Genomic DNA, 23,467 nt, shown 5'->3' with positions numbered 1-23,467 from the left:
CTCAACTCAACTGTGTGATTTGTATGATGATGTCCATAATGACTGCATTTAATGTTTCAAATGTATCTTTTTACTATGGACCCTCCATCATGAAATAGTCAGTAATTATATAAAATCAAGTGAAATGACCTAAAATAGCTATAGAATGTAATGAAACCTGATTTTTTTTTTTCCCCTCACAAAAAGAAATTAGAATGCGGTTATCATTTTTGAGATATTTAATAAATTCAGAGATTCATAACATTTAAACATTTTTAGCAAGATATGTACCTGTTTTAAGGTGCAGTGAGCACCTAATATAATTAGTTCTCCTCCATAAGAATCTTGGCAATCAACATTTGTCAAAAATCAAAGCTACCTAATTATTTGCTACTTATTCAGATAAGTGTATAGAAGCTTCCATGTCAGTAGCTGCAGTGTGTACTGTCCAGTGGGTATGCATTACATTTACAGTCTTCTGGCAAAGTATCCAAAGCTGTCTGACCAACTTGTATGCATATCAACCTTTTACGATCTGGTCTGTATACTAGATTTTCACACTTTAAAGTAACTATTTGCAAGTGTTGCTATTGCTATACAGCCAACCTTAGTATTACCAGGTTAATGTTACTTACCAGTCTAGACAAAACATTGTGAGCTCAACATCAAATTTCATTCCTTTGCTTGCCAAGATCCATCTCCAGCAGTGGCAAGCGACCCTATTTTTTTTGCTTGTATTTCTATCGCTTCATTTCTTCTACTGAAGTTAGCATGCTAACCAGCTAGCCGTGGCCCCATTCGACTGTCTCATCACTTTGTAATACCAAGTCACTGTAGTGTCAGTCTGCTTTGAGGAAGTAACACTGTTCAGAGGATGTATTTTAACCTCGTCTTGCAAACGCAATGATGGCTGAAGTTGGTAGGTAAACAGCTGTTAATGTTTATGTTGGCTATGTAGCAACAGAAAACTTAAAAATAGCTGCTTTAATCTTATGCAATGCAATTACCCATTCCACATTACTATCTCCTTAAAAAGAGGTTCTCAAAAAAGATAAGATCAAGAATTGGAGGACGTCTGTGTACACTACCTGGCTTCCCATGATGACGGGCATTAGTGTTTGAAGGAGGTTGAACTCTGCCATGGAGACAGTGACTGAGACTTGGAGCAGAGAGAGACAAGTGAGTCTGGTTGGGATGAATTCCTCCAAGCTTGATATCTCTTCTGAAGTAGCTGGACCATGGCTCTCCTGAATCACTTCTGCAACGATATTAACAGAATAAAAAGGAAGTAGAAAAAAATGTCTTCACCTCATCATTTTACATGTATTATTTTGGGTCAAAATTAGTGTGTGAATTCTTGAGTTATGGGCAAAAATGTGTTTTGTGAGGTCACAGTGACATTGACCTTTGACCACCAAAATCTCATCAGTTCATCCTTGTATCCAAGTGAACACTTGTGCCAAGTCCTAAGGGATTCCCTCGAGCCATTACTGAGATATCGCATTCCCGAGAATGGGATGGATAGATGGACAGACAACCCAAAAACACAATGCTTCCGACCTCGGCTGTCACCGGCACAGAGGCATAGAAATGTTAGATTTGGAACAAATATCATAACATATTGCAAAGATGCAGGAAAGGCAGAGGCTAAACTGTAAGATTCATTATAATACTACAAAAAAAAAACTAGTTTTCCTTTGTTTTAAACAAGTGAATCCAACCACAAGTATTCGACCTGTGATGTATTATTTGAAATAAAGTGAGGGAGTGGGAAAGGCAAAAGGCATTTGGATTTGAAAACTAAAGATTGTTTTACAGAGAAAGAGGTTAGCTGTAAAGCACACCAATTTCTTTGAGTGGGTGCCTCTCCTCTACGCCTGCAGCAATAAAACAATAAAAGGGTCTTTTCCAACAAAAACCACCACCTCATATACAAATAAAATAAACAAGCACTATAAAAGTACTGGCATCTCCAAGAGATATTCATTACAGTGGCTGTTTCCCAGTAGCTTTGTTTTTGAACTCTCTCATAAAACCACTCATTCAATCAATAACCAGAAACATCCGGAAAGGCAGAAAATGAAGCGAACCAAGTCAACATGGAATAGAGGCTAGCAAGGTCAGCGCTTGCAAAAGTAAGGAGTGACCAGGAGCATTGAACCACTAAACCATGTCCAGGGACTGAGGTGGACCAAAACCTGAGCCCTTTATTACTGAACGGCCATGGCTCTGGTCCCAGGACAAGGCTTGTTTCAGTTCAGTAAATGTTCTGTTGGGCTACATTCCCAGCTCTAAGGTGGGCTGTGAACCTGATCCCAAAGCTGTTTTGCTATTTGGCCTACTGCCACAGCCAACATCAGGTTCATCTGGCACTGCCATGTCCAATCTAATCATATACCAGGGCTCAAGTCAATATCCACAGTCAACATTCAAATTGCAACAAACACGCAGCTCACATGGTACACAGGGGCATGATTACATACATTAGAACCTATATTACATTCATTACACTGAATTACCGGTACATACATTAAAATACCCTCTAAAGTACACAAATGAGATGAAAATAAAATTGGAAGAACAAGGCTGCTCTAAAACATATACACACTTGCACACACAAAATGTCACAAAATCCTGTCCCACTTAACAGATCCAACTCTAAACATACTGTTATTTGTTCCTTCTATGGTTCTTATGCAATTTAGAAAAAAAAGCATTCATACAACATGCTGAACACACCATGAGTAATCTGCAAGTTTGAACCTCCTGCTCTAAATAGAACAAGGTCTTATAAAACACCATCTTATAGACACCAGCCAATTTGGCTTCCATTTAAAGCAAACTTTGGGAAGGAAAGTGAATCTTCCTGAGCTCTTGGCAAGTGGTGTACAAGGAGGAGCAGAGAAGAAGACAGGATGAGTAGAAAGACAGTCATGTCTTTGACCTCATGACCTCTGCTTCTCTTCTGGCAAGCATACAAACTGTCCTCATGAAGCCAAGACTGAAGCACAGAGCAGCTGTCACCAAAATCATTTGCAGACTAGACAAAATCAGGAACATCCCAGAGACAGTCAGAACTATGATCAACTAAGATCTGTCCTTTACACTACTGAGTCAAACTCAGCCTATATTGATGCAAACTTTGCTAACGAAGGGACGGAAATTTCTACTTAACTCAAATCAAGAACACATTTTCGTTGGCCTTTTTTTATAATTATTTGTGTATTAACTGACTAAGTGATATTAACAGTTTCCAAGCTAGAATGGCAATAAAAGTGTGCTGCAAAACAGTGGCAAGAAAAATTAAGTGAGGCCTTTGGAATTACCTTCATTTATATATAAATTGGTCCTAAAATATGGTCAGATTTTCATCCAAGTTACAATTACAAACAAACAATCTATTCTAACTAATAACACAAAATCATTGTATTGTTCTTGTCCATATTGAAAACATTCAAACATTCACAGTGCGGGTTGGAAAAATTATGTGAACCCCTCGGCTACTGGCATTAACAAAAGCTAATTGGAGTCAGAAGTTATCAAACTTCCAGTCCAATCAATGAAACCAGATTGGACGTGTAGGTTAGAGCTACTTTGACTTAAAAAACAAAACAAAAAAATGCGTCTGCTGATTTGAACCATTCTGCATAAAAAAGATTTTATGAGACTTATCAGGAATTGTTGATTTGCATAAGGCTGAAAGGTTTAAAGTCCAGTCAGCCAAACTCTCTATAGATGATTTAGTTTTGTAGCTACTCTCTCTAGAAGTGGGCGCCCTGCTGAGATGACTCCAAAAGCACAACTCAATAATCAGTGAGGCAACGAAGAACCTCAGAGTTACAGCCAAAAGCTTAAAGGAATCATTGGAGCTGGTTAACATGTCTGTTCAGAAGTCTACCATATGCAGATCATGGTGCATGATGTCGTGCCATGGACACCACAGAGGAAGCCACTTCTCTCCACAAAACATTGCTGTGTCCCGCAAGTTTTCCAAAGAGCAGCTTGACTCACCACAATGCAACTGGGAAAAATGTTCTGTGGACTGATGAAACTGAATTGTTTGGGAAGAACATGCAGCTCTATGTATGGTGTAAAAAAGACTCTGCACACCAACATGAAAACATCCTCCCAAAGGTGAAGTACGGTGGAGGGAGCATCATCGAAAACATCGAGGAGAAAATTAATTCCCAAGTTTATAAAGGTATCTTACAGGGTAATGTCAGGGTGTTTGTCCACCTGTGAATCTAAGTCAAAGTTGGGAGATGCAGCAGGATAACGACCCTAAACATCAAAGTAAAGATGCTTCAGAATAACTTCAAACAAAGAAAGTCCACCTGTTGGAGCGGCCCAGTCAGAGCCCAGACTGTAACGCAGTAGAGATGCAGTGGGATGGAACTACCCACACCAGACAACCTAAGACATGGCTGAGCTCAAGTAGTTCTGTAGGAAAATTTGTGCAAAATTCCTCCTGAAAGTTGTGCAGGTCTGATCAGCAGCTACTGGGAGAGCCAGTTTGAAGTTATTAGCGCCTAAAGAGGTTTGGCCAGTTATCAAATCCAAGGGTTCACTTACTTTTTCCATAAGGCACTCTGAATTTTTAAATGGCTGAGACACAAGATAATTGTTTGTGTGATATTAGCTAGGGGACACTGTGTTTGTCTACACTTGTTACTTGGATGATGATCAGACAACGTTTTATGACCAATCAATGCAGAAAAGAGGAGAGGAGAGGAGCGGAGAGCATGATTTAGGAGAATATGTAAGGCATGTACTATTTTACTATTCCATCTGCAATAGCTACCTCGGTTTCCTCTTTTATGTACTCTCAATTTCTTAGTCACCCCCTGAGGGTCTAACTTTACTGACCCTTTCCAGAAAATGCAAGATCACAGACACATAAAGAAACATGAAGGAACACAATGACCTATCCAGTTTTAGTCAAAAGCTCTATCATAATTATCCCATCATCTATTATCCATCACAGATGCTGAAACAACCGAAACCTACGGATGTTATCATTTCGCAAAAATGAGTTATTGCTACAGATATTACACACAGACACACATTCCATGTTCTTTCACAACATCCCTGGGATGAGCTCACCAATAGCTGTGCAGGGACGAGCACTAACAAAGGTGTTTGGCTTAACCTCCCTCATGTGGTCCAAAAGGTCACTACTTTCATGTACAGCTGTGTGTTGAAAGATGGGTTGTGCAAGGAAATAACAAAGTGATGAGAATACTGTAAAGTGCAGACTGTTGCAGTTTCTGATCATGGGCAGAATAGAGTAGAATAAAACAGAGTACAAGACAAGAGAATAGAGAAGAAGACAAGAGAAGAGACACAGCTGAAAAGAGTGTAAAGTTAGTTGAGCATTGGGAGTTGAGTGTGCTACTAGTTGCTACCTGACTATTAGCTGTTCAGCCCAGTCAGCCCAGTAAAACAGATAGACAGATAAAACAGATGTTAGAATGAAATATCTGACCTCGCTGTGGTTTGCAATAGGGTTCATACTCGTGGTCCATGGCACAGGTGACCATCTTGAGGATGCGGTGAACAGCGCTGCTGTGCAGCCTGATATCCAGAGGTCCCACCACCAGCCTCTTGATGGATGTTTCTTGAAAAGTGGGCACTACCTCCTCCATATTGACCATGGAGAAGTCCTGGGAGTCTATGAACACAAACACACATACAAAAATATAGAAAGTATGTGCTATTACAAACTTGAGTTCAGTCAGTCAAAAACACTTCTTTGCATATTTTTCAAGTAAAATTTGAAAGTAAAAAAGAAAGTACAGCAGACATATCAACTATTATACTTAATGTACAAATCTGCGTGTGTTTTTACATAAATATTTATGGCTGCAACATTTTTCTCAATATCCCACTTTTTAATTTAGTAGAAGTATGGAATGTCTTCATCTGTTGGGTAAAAATATAACAAAGATGGCAGTGGTGTAGGCCTGCAGCAGGGAGCAGATCACATTGCCGTGAACCACTGGAATGATGAATATTCCAAATGTCCACTTCTCTCACACAGCTGTCCCTTCATTCATCGCAGGCCCCTGTTCCAGAGGTCCACTTAAAAGACTCAGCTCCCCGGCAATAAAAAGGAGAAATTAAAAATAAAAGAAGGGGGTGGATGAATGGCAGTGAGGGAGGAAGAGGACAAAGGGTCACAACTTGCTTTATTCCCATTACATTCCACCACTGCACTAAACATTCTTATAGCTCAGAGAGTCAACACTATGAATTTAACGTTTTTTGCTGAAAGGGCTGGAGGATGGGGGTGGAACTCCCTCTGAATTTTGGAGATTTATAAAGGGCAACGGGCAATGCCACTTCCCCTTCCCTTCTTCAGTGAGATTTGGCTGTAATGGATTAGGCCTAATATCAACCATATGGCTGCAGTTAGAATGATCAGTGGAATGAGGAGGAAATTAGCCAGGATTTAGACAATTCATTTCCCAAGATTTAAAAAAGAATTTTTAATCTGCAGTGTTACTTTAATATTAAGTCAATGGTGAGAGTTGCCTGGGTGCGTTAGTTTTCAGTTGACTCAGAGTTTGTGTTAGTTCCGTAGCAATAGAGAATAATTTGTTGGGTTGACACTGGATCTGGTCCACATCCGAGAAGAAGAGAAACACTGACAAAAGACAAGCATTCCAATTGTCAAGGGTAACCACAACCATCCCGCAGGAGAAGAGACTGACACTTATCCTGCTGTCAGAAATGACTTTGACATCTCAGGATGACAGTATCAATGTTGTTTTTAATTTAGATTATTATCTGTAGCTGAAAGTAGGATGAAACAATAGCCTAGTCAGAGAGACAGAGAGGCCGAGAGAAGTAAAATGAAAGAGAAAAAGAGGGAGGCAAGTGAAACAACACAGGTGACAGTTCATGTCACTGAACTGGTTCAAATATATCTTTGTTTCTTTCTTCTTTTTTAGATTACTGAAAAAGGAAACTGAAGTACATACTCAAAAATTTCTGCCTAAGTAACTGACCATTTCCACTTCATGAAGCAGGATCATTTAATATCACATTTGCATAACATTCAAGGGCCATATCTATCCTATTATACTTTAGACCTATTAGACACCGTAAGGGGCTGCATTTTATCTCGGATTAATCAGATGTTTTCCCATTAAGTGCAGAACATGTTAGAGGTTTTTCTTACCTTAAAACTTGCGAATGTCAGTCAGGTGTCACTGTCATAGTTACACAGAGAACAGCTTTCCAGCACCATTGAAATAAAATGCTCAACAATGACACACTAAAGCACAGAGACATTTGTGGGCCAAATCTAACATTTCAAACTGAAGGAGAACGCTTTATCTCTTAATGGGGACTTCAGATCTTTCAGACTTGAATAAACATTCTTGAGTGCTGCAGCTGAGGAATGAGAAATCCTGCCCGTCTTAAGGCTTCTACCAGGAAGAGTGACACCTAATTAGGCAAGAGAAGCCTATTCACTTTCTCAACAGCTTACAGGTAAAGAGACAGGGGGGAAACAGTGTTTCAACAAGCAGCGGGGAGAAAGAAACTCAAATACGTGTCAGCGCAGACTAAACACTACTGACAGTTGCCCTCCAGGTAAGTTTGGGGTGAGAGTGAGGACAGGAAGGGTCAAGGACCAGGTGGCTGTGACTCAAACAAGACAAGCTGTTTCTTCAAGTCTCCAAGGGGCTTGTTTGACAGAGAGGAGAGGGGAGAAGAGAAAGAGAAAGACATAGAACGCGCGAGAGAGAATTAGATAGACAGAAAAGAAGAACAAGGAAGCGAACGGGAGAACATGACAGACATAAAGAAAGAGAGAGAAGAGGTGGCAAGGTGAGCAAACAATCTCTGTGAGGACGAATGAATTAGACAATACCTTTGCCGCTGCTGTTCTCCATTGTGTAGAGATAATCCATATAGAAAGCACCAAAGCGCTGCATGCCCGCTATCTCAGTGTAGGTCTCCTGTCAAACAAAAGTAGAATTAGGTAAACATTCAGCAGTAAGGGAGCAAACAAGTTGATTGAGTGTCAGTGACTGGGGTCATGGTGGATATGGCAAAGGGGGTCAAATCAGAGATAAAAAAAAAAAAAAAAGAGTTACTGAGGGGGCTGATCTATTTAGTTGGATATCATTTTTTTTACAAGTCAATATTACTAATATCCTAAACTATAAAGTGATGCAGGGATTACATATTTTTGTTGGCTAACCCTGACATTAGCCTCCCACAAAGCCAGTGGGATTTTCTCATTGGCTTTGTGGAAACCAGGGGGAGGGCTTGGGTGCAGAAAATAACAAACTCTTGACAAACGAAAGTTTATGATTTTTACAACTTTTGTTCAGAAAGATAATCTTCATAAATGAACACCACTTTTATGATTTCTGAAGTCCAAATACAGTTGCCAGATGTAAAAAGCTAATATTAGGCTACAAATTAACTACACCATGGTCACATGACTTTAATGTCACCGCTATTAAGCTTCCAAACTTATAATTTGATTTGGCATAAAAGCCTTTACTCTTAGAAAGTTAGCATTAGTTTACAAAGGCGCAAACATAAACACAACAAGGCTATAAAGGACTGGTAAGATCAAAAAGAAAATCAAACGACATATTTTATGTTGAGAATAAAACATGAAAATGTCTTGAGCTTGTATTAACTACAGACTTTATTTCAGGCATCTAATCAAAAATCTATTCCAAAAAGTAATCGATTTCAGGACGAGGGAACTGGAACTGCAAAAATGATAACTTATTTCCAGGTTCAGGAGCAGGAGCACAGAATTAAAAGTGCATAAGTTAGTATAACTAACCATTTCTTAAATACTTTACAGTACATGTGGAAGTAATTTACTAGATATAAAGTGTTCTTTATTGAGCAATAAGATATTGCTACAGTGAAAGTTTCCTCATCATTACAAATCAGTTGGTGCCTGGATGCATGCCACTGGAAATATGTATCTTATCTACTAAAAGATATGAGTTTTTCATAAGAAACTTGTCTGACTGGTATCATGGCTGATAATTCCAATCTAAAATTATGATATGTTCTGGAAATATTCACAAAGATAGCAAGATGCAGTCACATATCAGCCAGTACATAGCCTGGGGGCCTAAGGCACAGGTCTTATCTGTTCCCAAGCCATGGTTGAAAACTAGAGGTGACAGATCTTTCGCACTCAGAGCCCTGAAGATATGGAACAAACTGCCTGTGGAAATCAGGGGAGCAGAATCAGTGACCTCTTTTAAATCTCTTCTTAAAACATATGTATATATACAGACATATGTACACATGGGTTTAGAAAAATGTGCTATAAATAAGATTTATTATTATATGTTATTATTCAGACTTTACATTTACAACAAATAAAACCTAAATATGGGTAAAACCGTGGACATTTATCTTATTCTTGATCTAAAAGAGTGTCAGTGTATTGTTACACCATAACTAATCATTTATTTGTCTGCAAGTCAAGAGCTATTCACCCTATCCTCAACAATAATTTGAAGTATTTTTCTACTCCACAAGAAACCATAGTAAACAGTGAGATTTAGTAAAGAAACAGAAAAAGAGATTGAATGAGGCCCCTTAAAGACACACACACGCACGCACACACGCACGCGCGCGCGCGCGCACACACACACACACACACACACACACACACACACACACACACACACTTAACATCTCCACCCCAGACTTACCAACTACTTCTCTAAACAGAGATTTCAATGGAGCCTTATCAGGCAGGCAGGTTAATGAGTAATATTTATTAGGGGATATCTAATGGCTCTGGCATGCTTTTGGATCAAAGCATCATTAGCTGGTTTCAAAACCACTAATGAAGTACCACTAAACCTTTGACTCTTCTACTATCAACTATGAGTAGATGGATGGATGGATTTCCAAACAATTGCTTCATTGAGGGTCATGAACATTTCTTAGCAAAGTCAACACTAGAGCTGTGAGGCTGATGAAGTGAGCTGAGAGTTATCAGGAATAATGGCTTTAACACTACTACTTAGATAGCAGCAACAATTCTTTACTGCAGGGTGACTGACAGAAATAATCAAACTGGTAGGGATAAAAAGAATGATTTATTTAGAACAAAAATTACTGATTGCTAAAAAGGACAAAATATTGTATGAACTTAGAACCGCCAGACATCGCTAAATACCGCATTGTACTGCAGTTGTTTCAAAGGAAACCTTAAGAAATTAAGGTGCAATTATAAGATTGATGTTTACTGACCCAGATAAACTACTATCAGCAAAGTAATTAGTGTGCTTGCTTTAGCATGCTACTTCCACTAACATGCCATATCCAAATTGATCTGTGTTCATTTGTTGTCTTTTTGGCAGTGATGAGCCTTCAGTAAACGCTTTATATATCTGAAAATAAAGAGGAATAAGGCTTAGAATTTATTTGTTTTCTCAGCAGCTGAGGTCATCTCAAATGCCTGACAACCAGAACACCACAGATGTTTCATTTTGTGAGGACTGTCAATGGCAGGTGCTGTTCATGTAAACAGCAAAATTAATGCATTTAATTAATACATTTTTTTTTGAGTGTTGTTGTTGGTCAAATAAGTATGTTACTGTGTAGGCCTGCCTGCCCAGCTGTGAGGTGTGTGTTGGGTTGATTGTTGGTCTGGCTTGGAACTGACTGCTTAATTTTTGCCATATGCTTTAATCTCTGCTATCACTTTTGTGGGTGCCTTTTGAATGCTTTGTGGTTAGTCCTCTGAAAACAATACTAGGTCAAAACCTATGGTATGGCTGGACTGTGTATGGTCAATGTAGGACAGATTTGAAAACTTTTGTGGCACCACTGTAAACAACTGAGATCATCGCGCCCTATTAGCATTCTGCATAGTGTCAGCCAGTTTTAGCCCTTCATCCGTTTGCTTCTCTCCTCCTCACTGTGTTCACATATACAGTATTTTAATACAGCTGAATTCACAAATAAGTTTTTCTCATTTACATGTTTTTGTTTTGTTGTCAGACAGACAACAGAACAAGTTTGAAATAGTGACTGAAACATGGCCCATTATGTCTACATGCTAAGCCATTTCCAAGCTGTTGCTCTTCTGCAGCTAAAATCCTGATTCTATAACCACAACAGCGTCTGACAAAAATCACCAAACACATAAGTCAAATAAAAATACTGTGCTGTGATTTCAGCTATATTTATTTGTAAAACGATCACTCAGAAAGAATGTTCTTATTTTGTCTCTCAAACAGCACACAGCCTACCTCTGGGTAACAAAATGCTCCTCCATCTCTTTGCTACTCATTGACACGAGAATGGGCATTAAAAGCAATTCTCTATGTGGACAAGGTGCCCCCCCCCCAAAAAAAATACACTGCGGGCTGTAAACGCCCCACTAATGGAAACTGTTTGCGCCAATTCATTCAAGAGCAATGGCCAATGGGGACACTATGATCACTCAACTCTGTCAGTCAGTCAGTCAGTCAGTCAGTCAGTCAGTCACAGACATTCATAATTATAGGGCTGGTCCTGCTGTTGCAGTCCATCCAGCTTTGTTGTGAATATACTATATATGTCACAAACAACCTTATGTTTGCTGGATTCACTATAGGGAAACTGTTTTTTCTGCTGTAGCTGTGTAGCTTCTCTGAGGTAGATGCTCTCTGTGGACATGAATGTGATATGCATGGTCTTACTACTGTATTTACACATAGTGATTTTTGGCCATCCAAGCAAAGGCAGTGTCTTAAACTACAAAAAGAAATATTTGGGAACTATATTCTTTTGTACTTTAGTATTGGGGATGGGTACTTCTAGAAGTCTAGAATCTCATTTAGTGACCTTGTGACTGGCGGCATCCAGGATGAACTCAGCCCTCACTCCGTTGTTCTCTGGACTGCGGTAGTCAAAGAGAGAGTTGGTAAGATAAGTCATTCCTTTACTGCTTAGGCTGTCCCCACAGCTGAAGAACACTGCGTCCTAAAGAGACACAGGGAAAAGAAAAGAGGAAAATGAGGAGAGGTATGAAGGAGAGTGTGCTCAAAGAATGCAAGAAATACAAAAAACCCAATCCAACTCAAACTACTTTAAAAAAAAAAAATCTTTTCTGGATATTATTCAAATCCAGATGTATTTCCAAACTATTAACTAATTTGCTGTTGCACAATTTAAAAAAATAACTATTGAAAAATATCAATTAAAAATACATAGTAACACAGTTGATGAAATACATTGATTTCAATTAAGCCACCCAAAACCAATGTACTGTATGTGGCAAAACATTATGGTGAATGACAAAAAGCAGCTGGATCACTCTATATATACACACTATACTTGTATTCCATAAACAAATCATATCACGTCTCTACCATCTTCTGAAAGCTCTAAGGTGCAAAAGAGGCACCAGGAAACTGATTTAGGTGTCAGTAAACACTTGTCCTGGCTTTTAAATTCTCTTTTAATCTTTCTCACTCGTTTTCCGCCTTTTTTCATTTTTCATTCTGTTTTTACCTCTTCACTTCGGTTCATGTTTTCCTCAAAATCCCGTAGTCCCATGATGCCTTTCAGGCACAGAGCCCGGCAGCCCACAAAGCCAATCTGACAATCGAAAAAGGGCTCCCCCATCATCAGAACCTGGAATAAAGACCGGAGGAAGAAAGTTTAACCATTTTCTTTAAACAGGAAACCTATCAATTAAATAAAATAAATATTAATAGGCTTGGCTGGATGGTAAAGACATTTGAGGGGAGACTTGAGGATGTGACAGCGTGAGGTAATTTAAACCTGAACACAAGGGGAAAACGCCAGATTCAGAATCCTTCCCTCTCCAAAGAGAACACCCAGAACTGTATTAGTAACAGTGCAATACTTAAAAAAAAATAGTTAGGCTGAATTACCTTTTTACATCACAATAAAAACATAAACTCAAAAACTCATTTTATTGAGGCCTTATCACAAACAAGCTTCTCCACCATGACTTTGGTTTCTGGGCTCATTTCAGAGGGGACAGACAGCTTCCATTTTCCCTTGAGAGTGGTGTGTGCATGTGTGTGTGGTAGCACTCCAGCAGCCCCTGTAACCATCGAGGTGTGGTTGTCCCTCACCCACCATGTCTTTGCTTTACCCAGCAGACAGCTAAACAGAGAGCAATCCAATAAACCTTTACGTTTCACCACAAAATAATTACAAGGCTTAGTTTTCCCTGTTTTACTAGCCATCTCTTTGCCTTTCAATGCTCTCACTTTTGGTCCCAGTTCAGACTGCTTTCTCTCTCTTCCAGCAAAAGCATAAATTACAGAAATTGGAATTGGAAATCTCTCAGAATTCTCACATCTGGTAGAAAGCTTAGGAGCAGAAAACCCCTTTCCTACTCCAACCAGGTAATCAGAGAAAAAGGTTTTAAAAATATTTTCTACACCGAGGGGGAAACGCGGAAATGATCAGACTTGGGCTCGACTCAAACACAGATTCCACTGTGTTCACAAAAGACCACAGATTAGTGACCTGGAGGGGCTTTATAAATGTACTTGGAGAGGGAATTAAAAGGAACCTCTCCAAAAGTAAATAAGGAGATAATAATTATAATGGAGGATCAAAAGGACAGACAGAGATCTTTATTCGTCTGTTCTAGCCGTGATGAGTTACAAGATTGCTCACCAAGTGGGTAAAATTGCATATATCTCCAGTAAAATCGGTTGGACACAGGACCAGGTAAGAATTTCTGACATCTGGACTGGACGTGAGGCTATTTGGTTAGTTAGTTAAATGTAGACAATTTATTGATTAAAATTTGCAATATATATAAAGCAGTAAAAGACTAAATCCATAAATCATGTCCATCCTTATTACAACTGACATATTTCTGGATACAAAGTAAGAATTAAGATGTAGAGTTTTACCTCAATTGTGATTCCTTGTTGCTCCAGGCACAGGACCTCTCTGGACTTGACCTTCTGAGGACTGTAGTAGCTGCTCTCTGAATGGGTCTCTGTTAGCTGAGACAGAATGATCAAACAAATACATAACTTAGCAGTCAAAGCTATTTTGTTTCAGAGGGAAAAATACTACTCAAATTTAACTTCAAGTAAAATGCTGCAACAGGTGTCAAAAAAATACATAGACCATGAAAACTGAAGACTAATTTTGTGTTACATTTAAGGTTTTGTGTAGCACTGGATCCAAAAAGTCAAAGATCATTAAACTAGATCAAAACTAGCTAAAAGTGTGCGACACTAGTTGAGTTTAGAAGAGATTTTAGCACCTGAAAATATTGAGAAAAAAAGAAGGAAAATAATGTCACAAAAATTCAACACTAAGAACTGGAAAGCATATGTCTCATTTTGTGTGTGCGTGTGTACCCACAATTCACTGCTGAAACAGATACGTGATTTGAAAAATAAACAAAAGCTATGCAAGTCTTGGGATGTAAGGGGCAATGAGGCCCCTGAAAAATAATGCTTAAAACCAGAAACAAAAACATCCAAACAAGGACAGATGACATTTTCTTAGATCAGAGACTGGATACCAGCCTTGGGACTTTTTGGTCGTTTTCTTTTCCAACTTTGGACTCTGGCCAAAGACATTCATCAAACCACATGACAGCCACTCCCTCTCTGATTTTAGGGGAGGCCCTCTCTGGCTTTATTGGAGATGGTTAACAAAAATGACTAAAGCTCTAAAGATACCAAGGATAAAAATGATAATGTATAAGCCATTGTTCAATTCAATTAATTCTGTAGAGAATTAATTAGAGAGAGAGAGAGAGAGAGAGAGAGAGAGAGAGAGAGAGAGAGAGAGAGAGAGAGAGAGAGAGAGAGAGAGAGAGAGAGAGAGAGAGAGAGAGAGAGAGAGAGAGAGAGAGAGAGAAGAGAGAGAGAGAGAGAAAGAGAGACTGGTCAAAACTGGCTGATTAGGGTATATAGCTCTGATGCTTTTGAGGTTGGCCAGTCTAAAAACTGTGGGTGTAAAGCAGAACTGTGCAGGCCCCAACCCATTCAACTTTAACACAGGAAGCAGGTGCAGAGCAACAGGCAGCTGTGCCTTATTATCCCTAGTGATGGAGCAGACTCTCTCACCGAAGCTCCCTTCCCTCTTTCGATTCTGATGGTTTGGATTCTGATGGTTTGCTCACATGCAGGGACCACCCCAACCCAACCACCATGTTCCTGGGATCAGCAGTGAGCAAAGACATTAAATTATCTGCCTAAGAATTGCTCTGACATCACAGTGGCACAGACACTCAATAACTACCAGTCAGGTAGAGCCTACTAACATCAATGTTCATCACCTAACAATATGGCCACCATGGCATTGTCCAAGCTAAGATGGTGAGGCATTTTCTAACTGTCCCTAAGCCTGAATCAACACAGCAGAAAGGACAGAAGAGCAGTGTAGCACTGGAACTCCAAAACAAATGCTTAATATGGCCAGTAATCCACAGAGCTCCTGCTACTACTACTTTCCCTGCTACGTCTCCTTTATTGTATTTCGGCCCATTTAACGGCTTTGCGAGTCCAACACAAATGAAATGATTCTTTATGAAGCATCTTGAAAATGTTATATTGTTGGATGTGGATATTGAGATACTTTATCTTCATGTCCATTTCTCAGAAATATAACCCACTATCAAAGATCTGATGGAAAAGTTGAATAAGAACACTAGAAATCGTATTTATTTGAAATAAATGAAAATACCAAAAATAAAGAAACAAAGTTTCTTAAAGCGAAATATGTCATGAAGTCTGGCAAAGCAATGAAAGTTTGGCAGGTGTGCAAAAATGAAAAGGGGAACAAATGGTCAGTGCTAAACTATGCATTATGTGTGTAAAAGTCATTAAACTGTACTGCCAATTTCTCTGATCAAACAGATCTGGGGAGTAATGTGTCAGCAATCTAAAAATACCTCTCTGATTTCACGTGCATGTCAAATTCAGGTTCAGGCAGTGGCTGTTCAAAGACATGAAATTCCCTCAAACTAAATACTTCCTTGTAGGAAAGCAACGAGAACGTTTAAAAAACCATCCTTTCAGCTGTCTGCAATTACTCCAGATGAGAGGCAATTAATTGATTAAAAGAACTCAAACAATGCAGGAACAATTTAAACATTATTAGAAAAGCACCAAGGTCTGTCTGACATACCTCCCCCTTCACTGATCACACACACTTTCAAGTACACACACACATGCACGCACGCAAGCACACACGCAAGCACACACGCAAGCACACACGCAAGCACACACGCAAGCAGTAATGTGATCTGAGGAGCCTGAACCTGAGGGGAAACGCAGATGAATTCCAACTATTCTGAGTGTGAGCAGGCAGGATTAAAGTTTGGGATCCATTTCTGAATAGTCATCATACCATGTATAATGTTTAAGACATTAACGTGACCCGAGACACCAGTTAGCGGTTAAACTACCCTCCCATGTACCGCACACAGAGACAAAGAGGATTGAAACTTCCTGAGGATCAAGCTGTCCTTTAAGACTCAAATTCATAATGACCACAAAAAGAAGTAAATAAACAATAATGTAGCAAGGGAAAAAAATAACTTAACACAATCATATCTCAAATCAGGAAACTCTAAATCAACATTAAATATCATTATGTGCAGACTATCCATATCAGAATAAGACTTTTCTGACTTACCATGAAAACCCCTCGTGTAATAGACATTAAGACATTCATATTCTTAACTCCTCCATACTGTGACGTTTGTTTGGACATGGAAAAGTAATTTTTTGGCTCTGTATATAATGCATGTTTATCTGACATACATCTTATTTTTTCAAAAGCAAATCTAAATCACATTCATACCAGTTACTTAATGTCAGTGTAATGCAGAATACTTCTAACTTTAAAGTTGTGCTGAAAATGACAGTACAGACATTAAGTTGATCATGGGTTTCCTTGTTCACAGAGACATGAAACTATTGTTCACCCAGTGTCTGCTGGTAAACATTACAGCCGCTGTGTAACATTTAGTAATGATTTAGTAAAGAAATCATTTATGGTGATAAACAGCTCAAATACCTTAAAGGTGACAGAAGCTTTGGTGCAGTAGAAGCCTATGGAAACAATGGGATCTTTGTGTGTGTGTTGTTGGGGGTTGTTGGGGATGCCTCCTGTCTCTCTCTGCTGGTAGAGGCCTTCCTCGCTTTCCTCCTCCTCTGTGCCTACAATGGCTGGGACAAATGACCAAGCCCAGGACACCCAGCCCTGGTCTGCCTCTTCAGGACTCCCAGACTGCATGTAGAGGTCTGTGCTGGAGAACTGGCTGGAGGCCTGGCTTTCCATATCCACATCCATCCCTGAAGGGGAAAGAAGTCTTAGTTAGTTATAATGCAAATATAAGCAGATTATTTTATGTAGTTTAAATAGTGATGTGAAAAAATTCAGGGCTAGTGCCTGTAGGTCTGCTTTTACTCCAAGAAGACTTCAAGTCTTTTCACAGTGCTTAAGATATATATTTAGGCAGTTACAACCTACACTTCCAGACCTACAGAAGATTTGGTGCACACAATGTAGATTTAATAAAAAAAAACAAAAAAACATGTATACTTATCCTAAATAAGAATCCTACAAAAAAAGAGGGCCATTGTCTTGTGAAAGGAACAAATGTGCTGTATTTGTACACAATAGTGTTGCCAAATTCAAATTACATTAAAATCAGGGATCAGATGAAAAACACTCAATTCCCTCTCAGTATGCTTTAACTCCAGCAGATAAATCTGGTCAAACAGAAAAAAGTGTTGATAATGGAAGTGTCTGTGCCCAATGCAGCACACTAAATTAATTTGTCCATGCCTTCAGGGTAGTTTAATACAAGCAAGTTGTTTCAGCTGTCAAGTGAACGCACAAAAACAGCACAGACCAAGGCAGTTTCACAGTAGTTGCTGCCAATGCTCCAGCATGCAGGTGTGCAAGTATTTTAGTGCTGCATGAACTCACTGCTGCATGAACTCTACAGAGAGAGGGAGGGGAAGTCCATTCCAGGCTAGGCCAGAGGGCACAGCCTGTCAGCCAGGATCCTGACAGAGGTGAGCCTTGACTGGGCCCAGTGGATCACTGTGGTCAGGGTTGTCTTAGCTGGACCCAACAGCAAAGGCCACATCCACAAATGCATTCAGCAAGGGGTTGGGTCACATATTTGTATAGGGCCAATAGGCTGAAATGGGAGCCAAAAGGGAGGCTAGGTAGCTATGAGCCATCAGCACATGCAGAGCTTGGCTTGGGGTGCGGAATGGTTGCCTGCAGGACTGTACAAACTAAGCTGGAGGAAGTGGGGTGATTGGTCACACTTTCTGCGCCTAGACAAAGTGCAAGAGGTTGACTGGAGCATGAGCTACTGTAAGGCACAGGCCTCACACCTTGTGAAGAGGATAATGTAGAAAGTAGTAAGGAAAGCAGATTGAGGCTGAGTGGATGAGGCTAGACTGCCTAGACATATGTGACAAAGCCTGGACAAAGAGGCTTTGGAAAAGTCCTGGGGTTAAAGATAAACAGAAGCTAAAGGCTGTCAATGGGCCAGTTCTTGTGTCAGCAAGAGAAAACTTTAGCAAAAATGGTAAGTACTTGGATGACCAATGGGATGAAAGTCAGTGGACTGGCATGTTGATGGTGTGTGTAACAAAAGACAGACAGATGTGTGGTGAAACTCATTCACTATTATCTTTCTCCTGTTTCTTAGCAAACCATCTGGGGGTTCACAGGTTCCCCAAACCACCATGCACCAGTGCAGTCCCTGATCCCCACCTCTGAACTCATCCCATCGTGTCTGTTTCCATACACACTAGGAGAGAGGAAGCTGATGTCAATACACAAGAATGTGCAATCCCATTCCTCGTGGCCTCACGTCCTCTGTGAGAAAACAATATTGTCCGTGAGGTCACAGCTTAGGAATCCCAGAGGCTAAGGCGGTGAAAATTATGACATATTTTAATTAAATCTTTCACTTTGCGAATTGGCAGTTGGAAATCCCTTGTTATGGCTTTTTAGACCACCACCACCCCCCCCACCACCCCCCCCCCCACACACACACACACACACACACACACACACACACACACACACACACACACACACACACACACACACAACCTCCCTGTCCGATTCTGTCTCTCATTTCTCTATTTTTCCTTTTTGTTTTCACTCCATGAAGCCTTTGAGGTGTCAGTTCAACAAGTTAAGCTCTTTCGCTTCACGTCACAGCCTGACGAAGTCTACATTTGAATTGCAGGGCAATCAAAATAAAAGCACAATTACCAATCAAGTGATCAAAACAGACCGGCTTAAGGAGACTTTGAAGTATTAATCCAAAGAAGTGACTGAAAAATTCCCAGAGAGTGATGGGGGCTGGCCAAAATGTATGCTGCTGTGGAGTCAAGCTTTATGACCACACAGGTGTGAAGTAAAACTATTTTATGTTTTATCATGAAAGCAATCAAAGCTTGACTGGATATTTTTCATAGACAACTAACAATATCAGTGTGTGCATATGTCCATGCGCAGAGCTCAGAAGCACTATGTAATAGGATATGTCAAGGTCAAAGTTGGTTTCCATGAGTCCAAAGTCTCCAGGCAGTGGTGTATGTCTAAGCTAGCAAGAGAGTGGGAGTGTAAGTTAGTGAACAGCTGAGTGACATTGAGACAGTAAGAGGGGAGGACGGAGGGAAGGCAGTGCCCTCGCAGGCCAGTAGATGTCCCTCCATGTTTATAGAGGGAGAGGTGAACTGGTTACCTGACTACTGAGCAAAGGCTTCTGTGCATGTTGTCTTATGTATCTGCTGAGTATGCACGTGTTTTGGGGCATAAGTGTATACATACACACTCAGGCTAAATTTGATAGATGTTCAAAGTCTCTCACATAGGTGCAAAAACTTATAGTAAAATGTAATGCGTGACACAGAATACCATACGTCATCATTACACCAAAAATGAACACAAAAGCTACTTTTAGTTTTTCCAGTCACAAATTGTATGTGTATTCATCACCTCCCAGCAGAAAATGATAAAAAGACAAAAAAAAAAAAACATCTAGCAGTAGTTAAATTAGACAACACCTAATAGCTCATGTTAAAGGATTTTATTTGCTGCTGTGACATTTCAAGCTCTTCCTCAGACTACTCAAGCCTGAACAGCAACATCCACACCAATATTAAAAAGTGAAAACTTGATGAAAAAGGCCCTGTCATGTCACTGGGCTAGCATAAGGGGGCTACAGGAGGTTTATAATGGGGAGATGATTTAGCAGATACAATTCTGATGATCAATTCCATTCAATAAGCATCAGAAGAAAGAGTGACCTCTCCTACAAACACTGTACAGAGCGCAAAACACCAGACAACATACACCACTGGACAAACATACAACACTTCTGGACACCCATACACATCCTCGCATATACCAAAGCGCGCACACACACACACACACACACACACACACACACACACACACACACACACACACACACACACACACACACACACACACACACACACACACAACTCAGTTCATAATTCTTCACATACTTGTTGAAACCATACAGCTTTCGTTGCCGTGACCAGCTGGTGTATTCAAGAATGTTAGTCATCTATGTTTCCAACTGCTGAGATTTCAGTGACATCATTGAATATCAGACAGTAGGAAAACTACCCGTCTATTCCTGACTGGAAGTTTGCTTTGGTTAGTGAAACACAAGTATCCTGCACCATTCACCTATTAGTGCTTTTCATTAATGAGACATTGGCTCTTACCTAAAAGAGAGAGATTCAAACAAGAACATGCAGCCACAGTGAATCATGGGAACATAAACACATTACAAGACTTTTTCCACTTTGTTAATTGGCAAAAAGAAAAACACCTTCACATGGGGGAAAAATTAATATTCCCTTTGAAATGTTCTAGAATGAACCGCTTTCAATTGAAAGTCACGGCTTATTAATACGGCGCAGAGTGGATCCAGACTGAATCCATTACTCTTGCCTCAATTTTATGTCCACATATCTACACACACACACACACACACACACACACACACACACACACACACATTTTGTAAAGATGAGTAAAAAACAAAAAAAAAAAAAAAAAAAAAAACAAACACAAAAATAGAGCCACAATATACAACAACAGAGACTCACCACGAGGAGCCTATGGGAAATGAAGTGAATGTGATGAAGTGCTATGTACAATACTGGAATCATGTTCCAGCAATCATGTGACAATGATTGTTTCCTACAAACTACAACTGACTAAAAATAAATATGCATGTAAGCCAAGTCAGTCACTATAAGTGTCAACATACATGAATGTTACTGTTAATGTTGCAACATGTTAATGTTGCACTCTGTACTGGTTAAGAAAGAAACATTATATTTTCTTATTATAAATAAATCATTTGAGCAGTAAGTCTGCTACTATTATCCAAAAAAATTCAGCTTTATTACTTAAATCTAAAATGAATACACTGAAAACCATATGTTCATGAACAAGCCCAAACCCCTCCCAACACACACACACACACACACACACACACACACACACACACACACACACAGCCCCCCTTCAGCTTCTTCACTCTGTCGATTACTTCCAGCATAACAAGATCTGGGGCGCTCAGGTTCCAAGAGCTGGTCCCCTCTTGTATATTTTTGTGATGGGATATTAATTCATTCTCAGAGGCTCCACATAGCAGTAGCATGACACTGACTCTTACATCTGGCATGGGACACCAAACTGGAAGCTGCGCCAACTCGCAGTAAAAGTCCCAGGCCAACAGACAGGGAGCAAGTAAGAGGGAGTAAGCAAATGGGCTGTTTTGTGTTGGGCTGCTTGCTTCCCCTCTGCCCACCACTTCCCCTCCACCATAATTTGCTCCTGGTGCTACAGAGGCTGATTTAGCCCAGCGGGACTTGAGACTTGATCCTGTTCTATTTGGCTGGGATGCGGGTGAGCAGTTGGGGAGAGATGAGATGAGGAATAATGTGTGTTTTTTTTTAAGGGTTGGCTGCAGGTATAAAAAAGTATATTGTCTATGTACATATATTAGAGAGAGAGAGAGAGAGAGAGAGAGAGAGAGAGAGAGAGAGAGAGAGAGAGAGAGAGAGAGAGAGAGAGAGAGAGAGAGAGAGAGAGAGAGAGAGAGAGTGTGTGTGTGAGCAAGAGAGGGAGAGAGAGTGTGTGTGTGTGTGTGTGTGTGTGTGTGTGTGTTTGTGTGTGTGTGTGTATGTATGTACACTTTATGAGCACAAAACCTCCAGGTGGTTGTGCATAGTGCTCGGTGAGTGTATGTGGTATGTGAGAGAAGCCAGCTGCATGTGTGTATTTTGCTCAGCTCGTGGATGTGTGGAGTGTGATTTCCTATGGTGCTCCAATCAGAAAGACAGAGATGGGCCTGTGTTTGATTCATCCTTATTTCTTCCCTTCATCCTCCTCTCTCCTGCCTCTATCCACATGGAGGGGATCAGGCCTGACGACAACAGTCTGTGTTCAGTTACACGCTCTGGCTTTTGTTTGTGGAAAAAGCAGGAGGAGCGCACACCATGGTCAAAGTGATGTTAAATGTCCCATTTAGGAACAACAGCAGCATATGGACAGACATAGCCCCTGAACACAACAAGGCAACATGCAGAGCATCATGAGCTGTCTAAGGAAAAGTTCAAAGCCTCGTGCATGGTAGAATGGCCTATTAACCACTTCAGAGCTTTGTTTGAGAAATGACTGCTGCAGGAACCATACTGACAAACAAAAGCTGTTTAAATTGATATTGATAGAGCAGAATGATGGCTTTAGAAAAATTAAGGCCATCACAGGGACATTTCGATTAATTTTTTGGTCCATGTCCTTACTTGGTGCACGGTTGGACATATACAGCTACAGCACAGTATTTTCAGCACAAGGGAGAACCCTCAGCCATAACAAGAGGATGACTGCTTCATTCACAATTTTGTAGGTGAACATATAAATAAAAAGCAAACATTCAAACACATAAATAAAGCAAAACAGCTTAATATACTTACATATGCAAGTTCTAGCCAGTGCTAGTCATCAAGTATCAAGTTCATCTGGAAACAGCTCTAAACAAACATGGCTCAGATCTTTTAAAAACAAATATAATCCCATCCAAAAAAAAGCAGAGCAGAGTTTTTTTAGAAAGCAAAAAAAACAAAAACAAAAGAGAGATAAAATATTCTCAGGGTTAGAGAAAGAACTGTCATTGAAGAGAGCTCACTCACCAGGTAAACTTGCAACAGCCTCCCTGACATGACCACTGCCATCTTCTCCCTCGCCCTCTTTGTGTCCTCCGATTTCCCCATAGTAGAGGGCAATAATCAGCTGTAAAATGCGGATAAACATTGGTAGCTGCTGATCAGTGATGGACAACTTCAGGCTCTCCACCATGGTCTGGATCTGAGAAAACATAGGGAAGAAAAGCGTAAGAGAAGGTTTAAATTTTGAAATTCGATTTGTTAAATTATATGTTTAGATGTGAAAT

General features: G+C 40.0%; 1 protein-coding gene across 3 annotated transcripts in view; it reads right to left on the bottom strand.

Moving 5' to 3' along the window:
* LOC130172703 (intermembrane lipid transfer protein VPS13B-like) overlaps positions 1-23,467 on the bottom strand; it is a 322,841-nt gene that overhangs the window by 266,437 nt on the left and 32,937 nt on the right. For all 3 annotated transcript variants that reach the window (XM_056381575.1, XM_056381576.1, XM_056381574.1), the window contains exons 7-14: positions 23,208-23,382; positions 17,005-17,282; positions 13,872-13,967; positions 12,484-12,606; positions 11,815-11,952; positions 7,859-7,946; positions 5,465-5,650; positions 1,068-1,237 (exon numbers count right to left, since the gene is read on the bottom strand). In XM_056381575.1, coding sequence (XP_056237550.1) covers positions 1,068-1,237; positions 5,465-5,650; positions 7,859-7,946; positions 11,815-11,952; positions 12,484-12,606; positions 13,872-13,967; positions 17,005-17,282; positions 23,208-23,382 — 1,254 coding nt within the window. The remainder of the gene's footprint in view (positions 1-1,067; positions 1,238-5,464; positions 5,651-7,858; positions 7,947-11,814; positions 11,953-12,483; positions 12,607-13,871; positions 13,968-17,004; positions 17,283-23,207; positions 23,383-23,467) is intronic.

This window comes from Seriola aureovittata, chromosome 7 (genome assembly GCF_021018895.1).
Source record: "Seriola aureovittata isolate HTS-2021-v1 ecotype China chromosome 7, ASM2101889v1, whole genome shotgun sequence".
NCBI classification, from domain to species: Eukaryota; Metazoa; Chordata; class Actinopteri; order Carangiformes; family Carangidae; genus Seriola; species Seriola aureovittata.
Note: the sequence above shows the minus strand (reverse complement) of the source record. Positions and strands in the feature narration are given on the sequence as shown.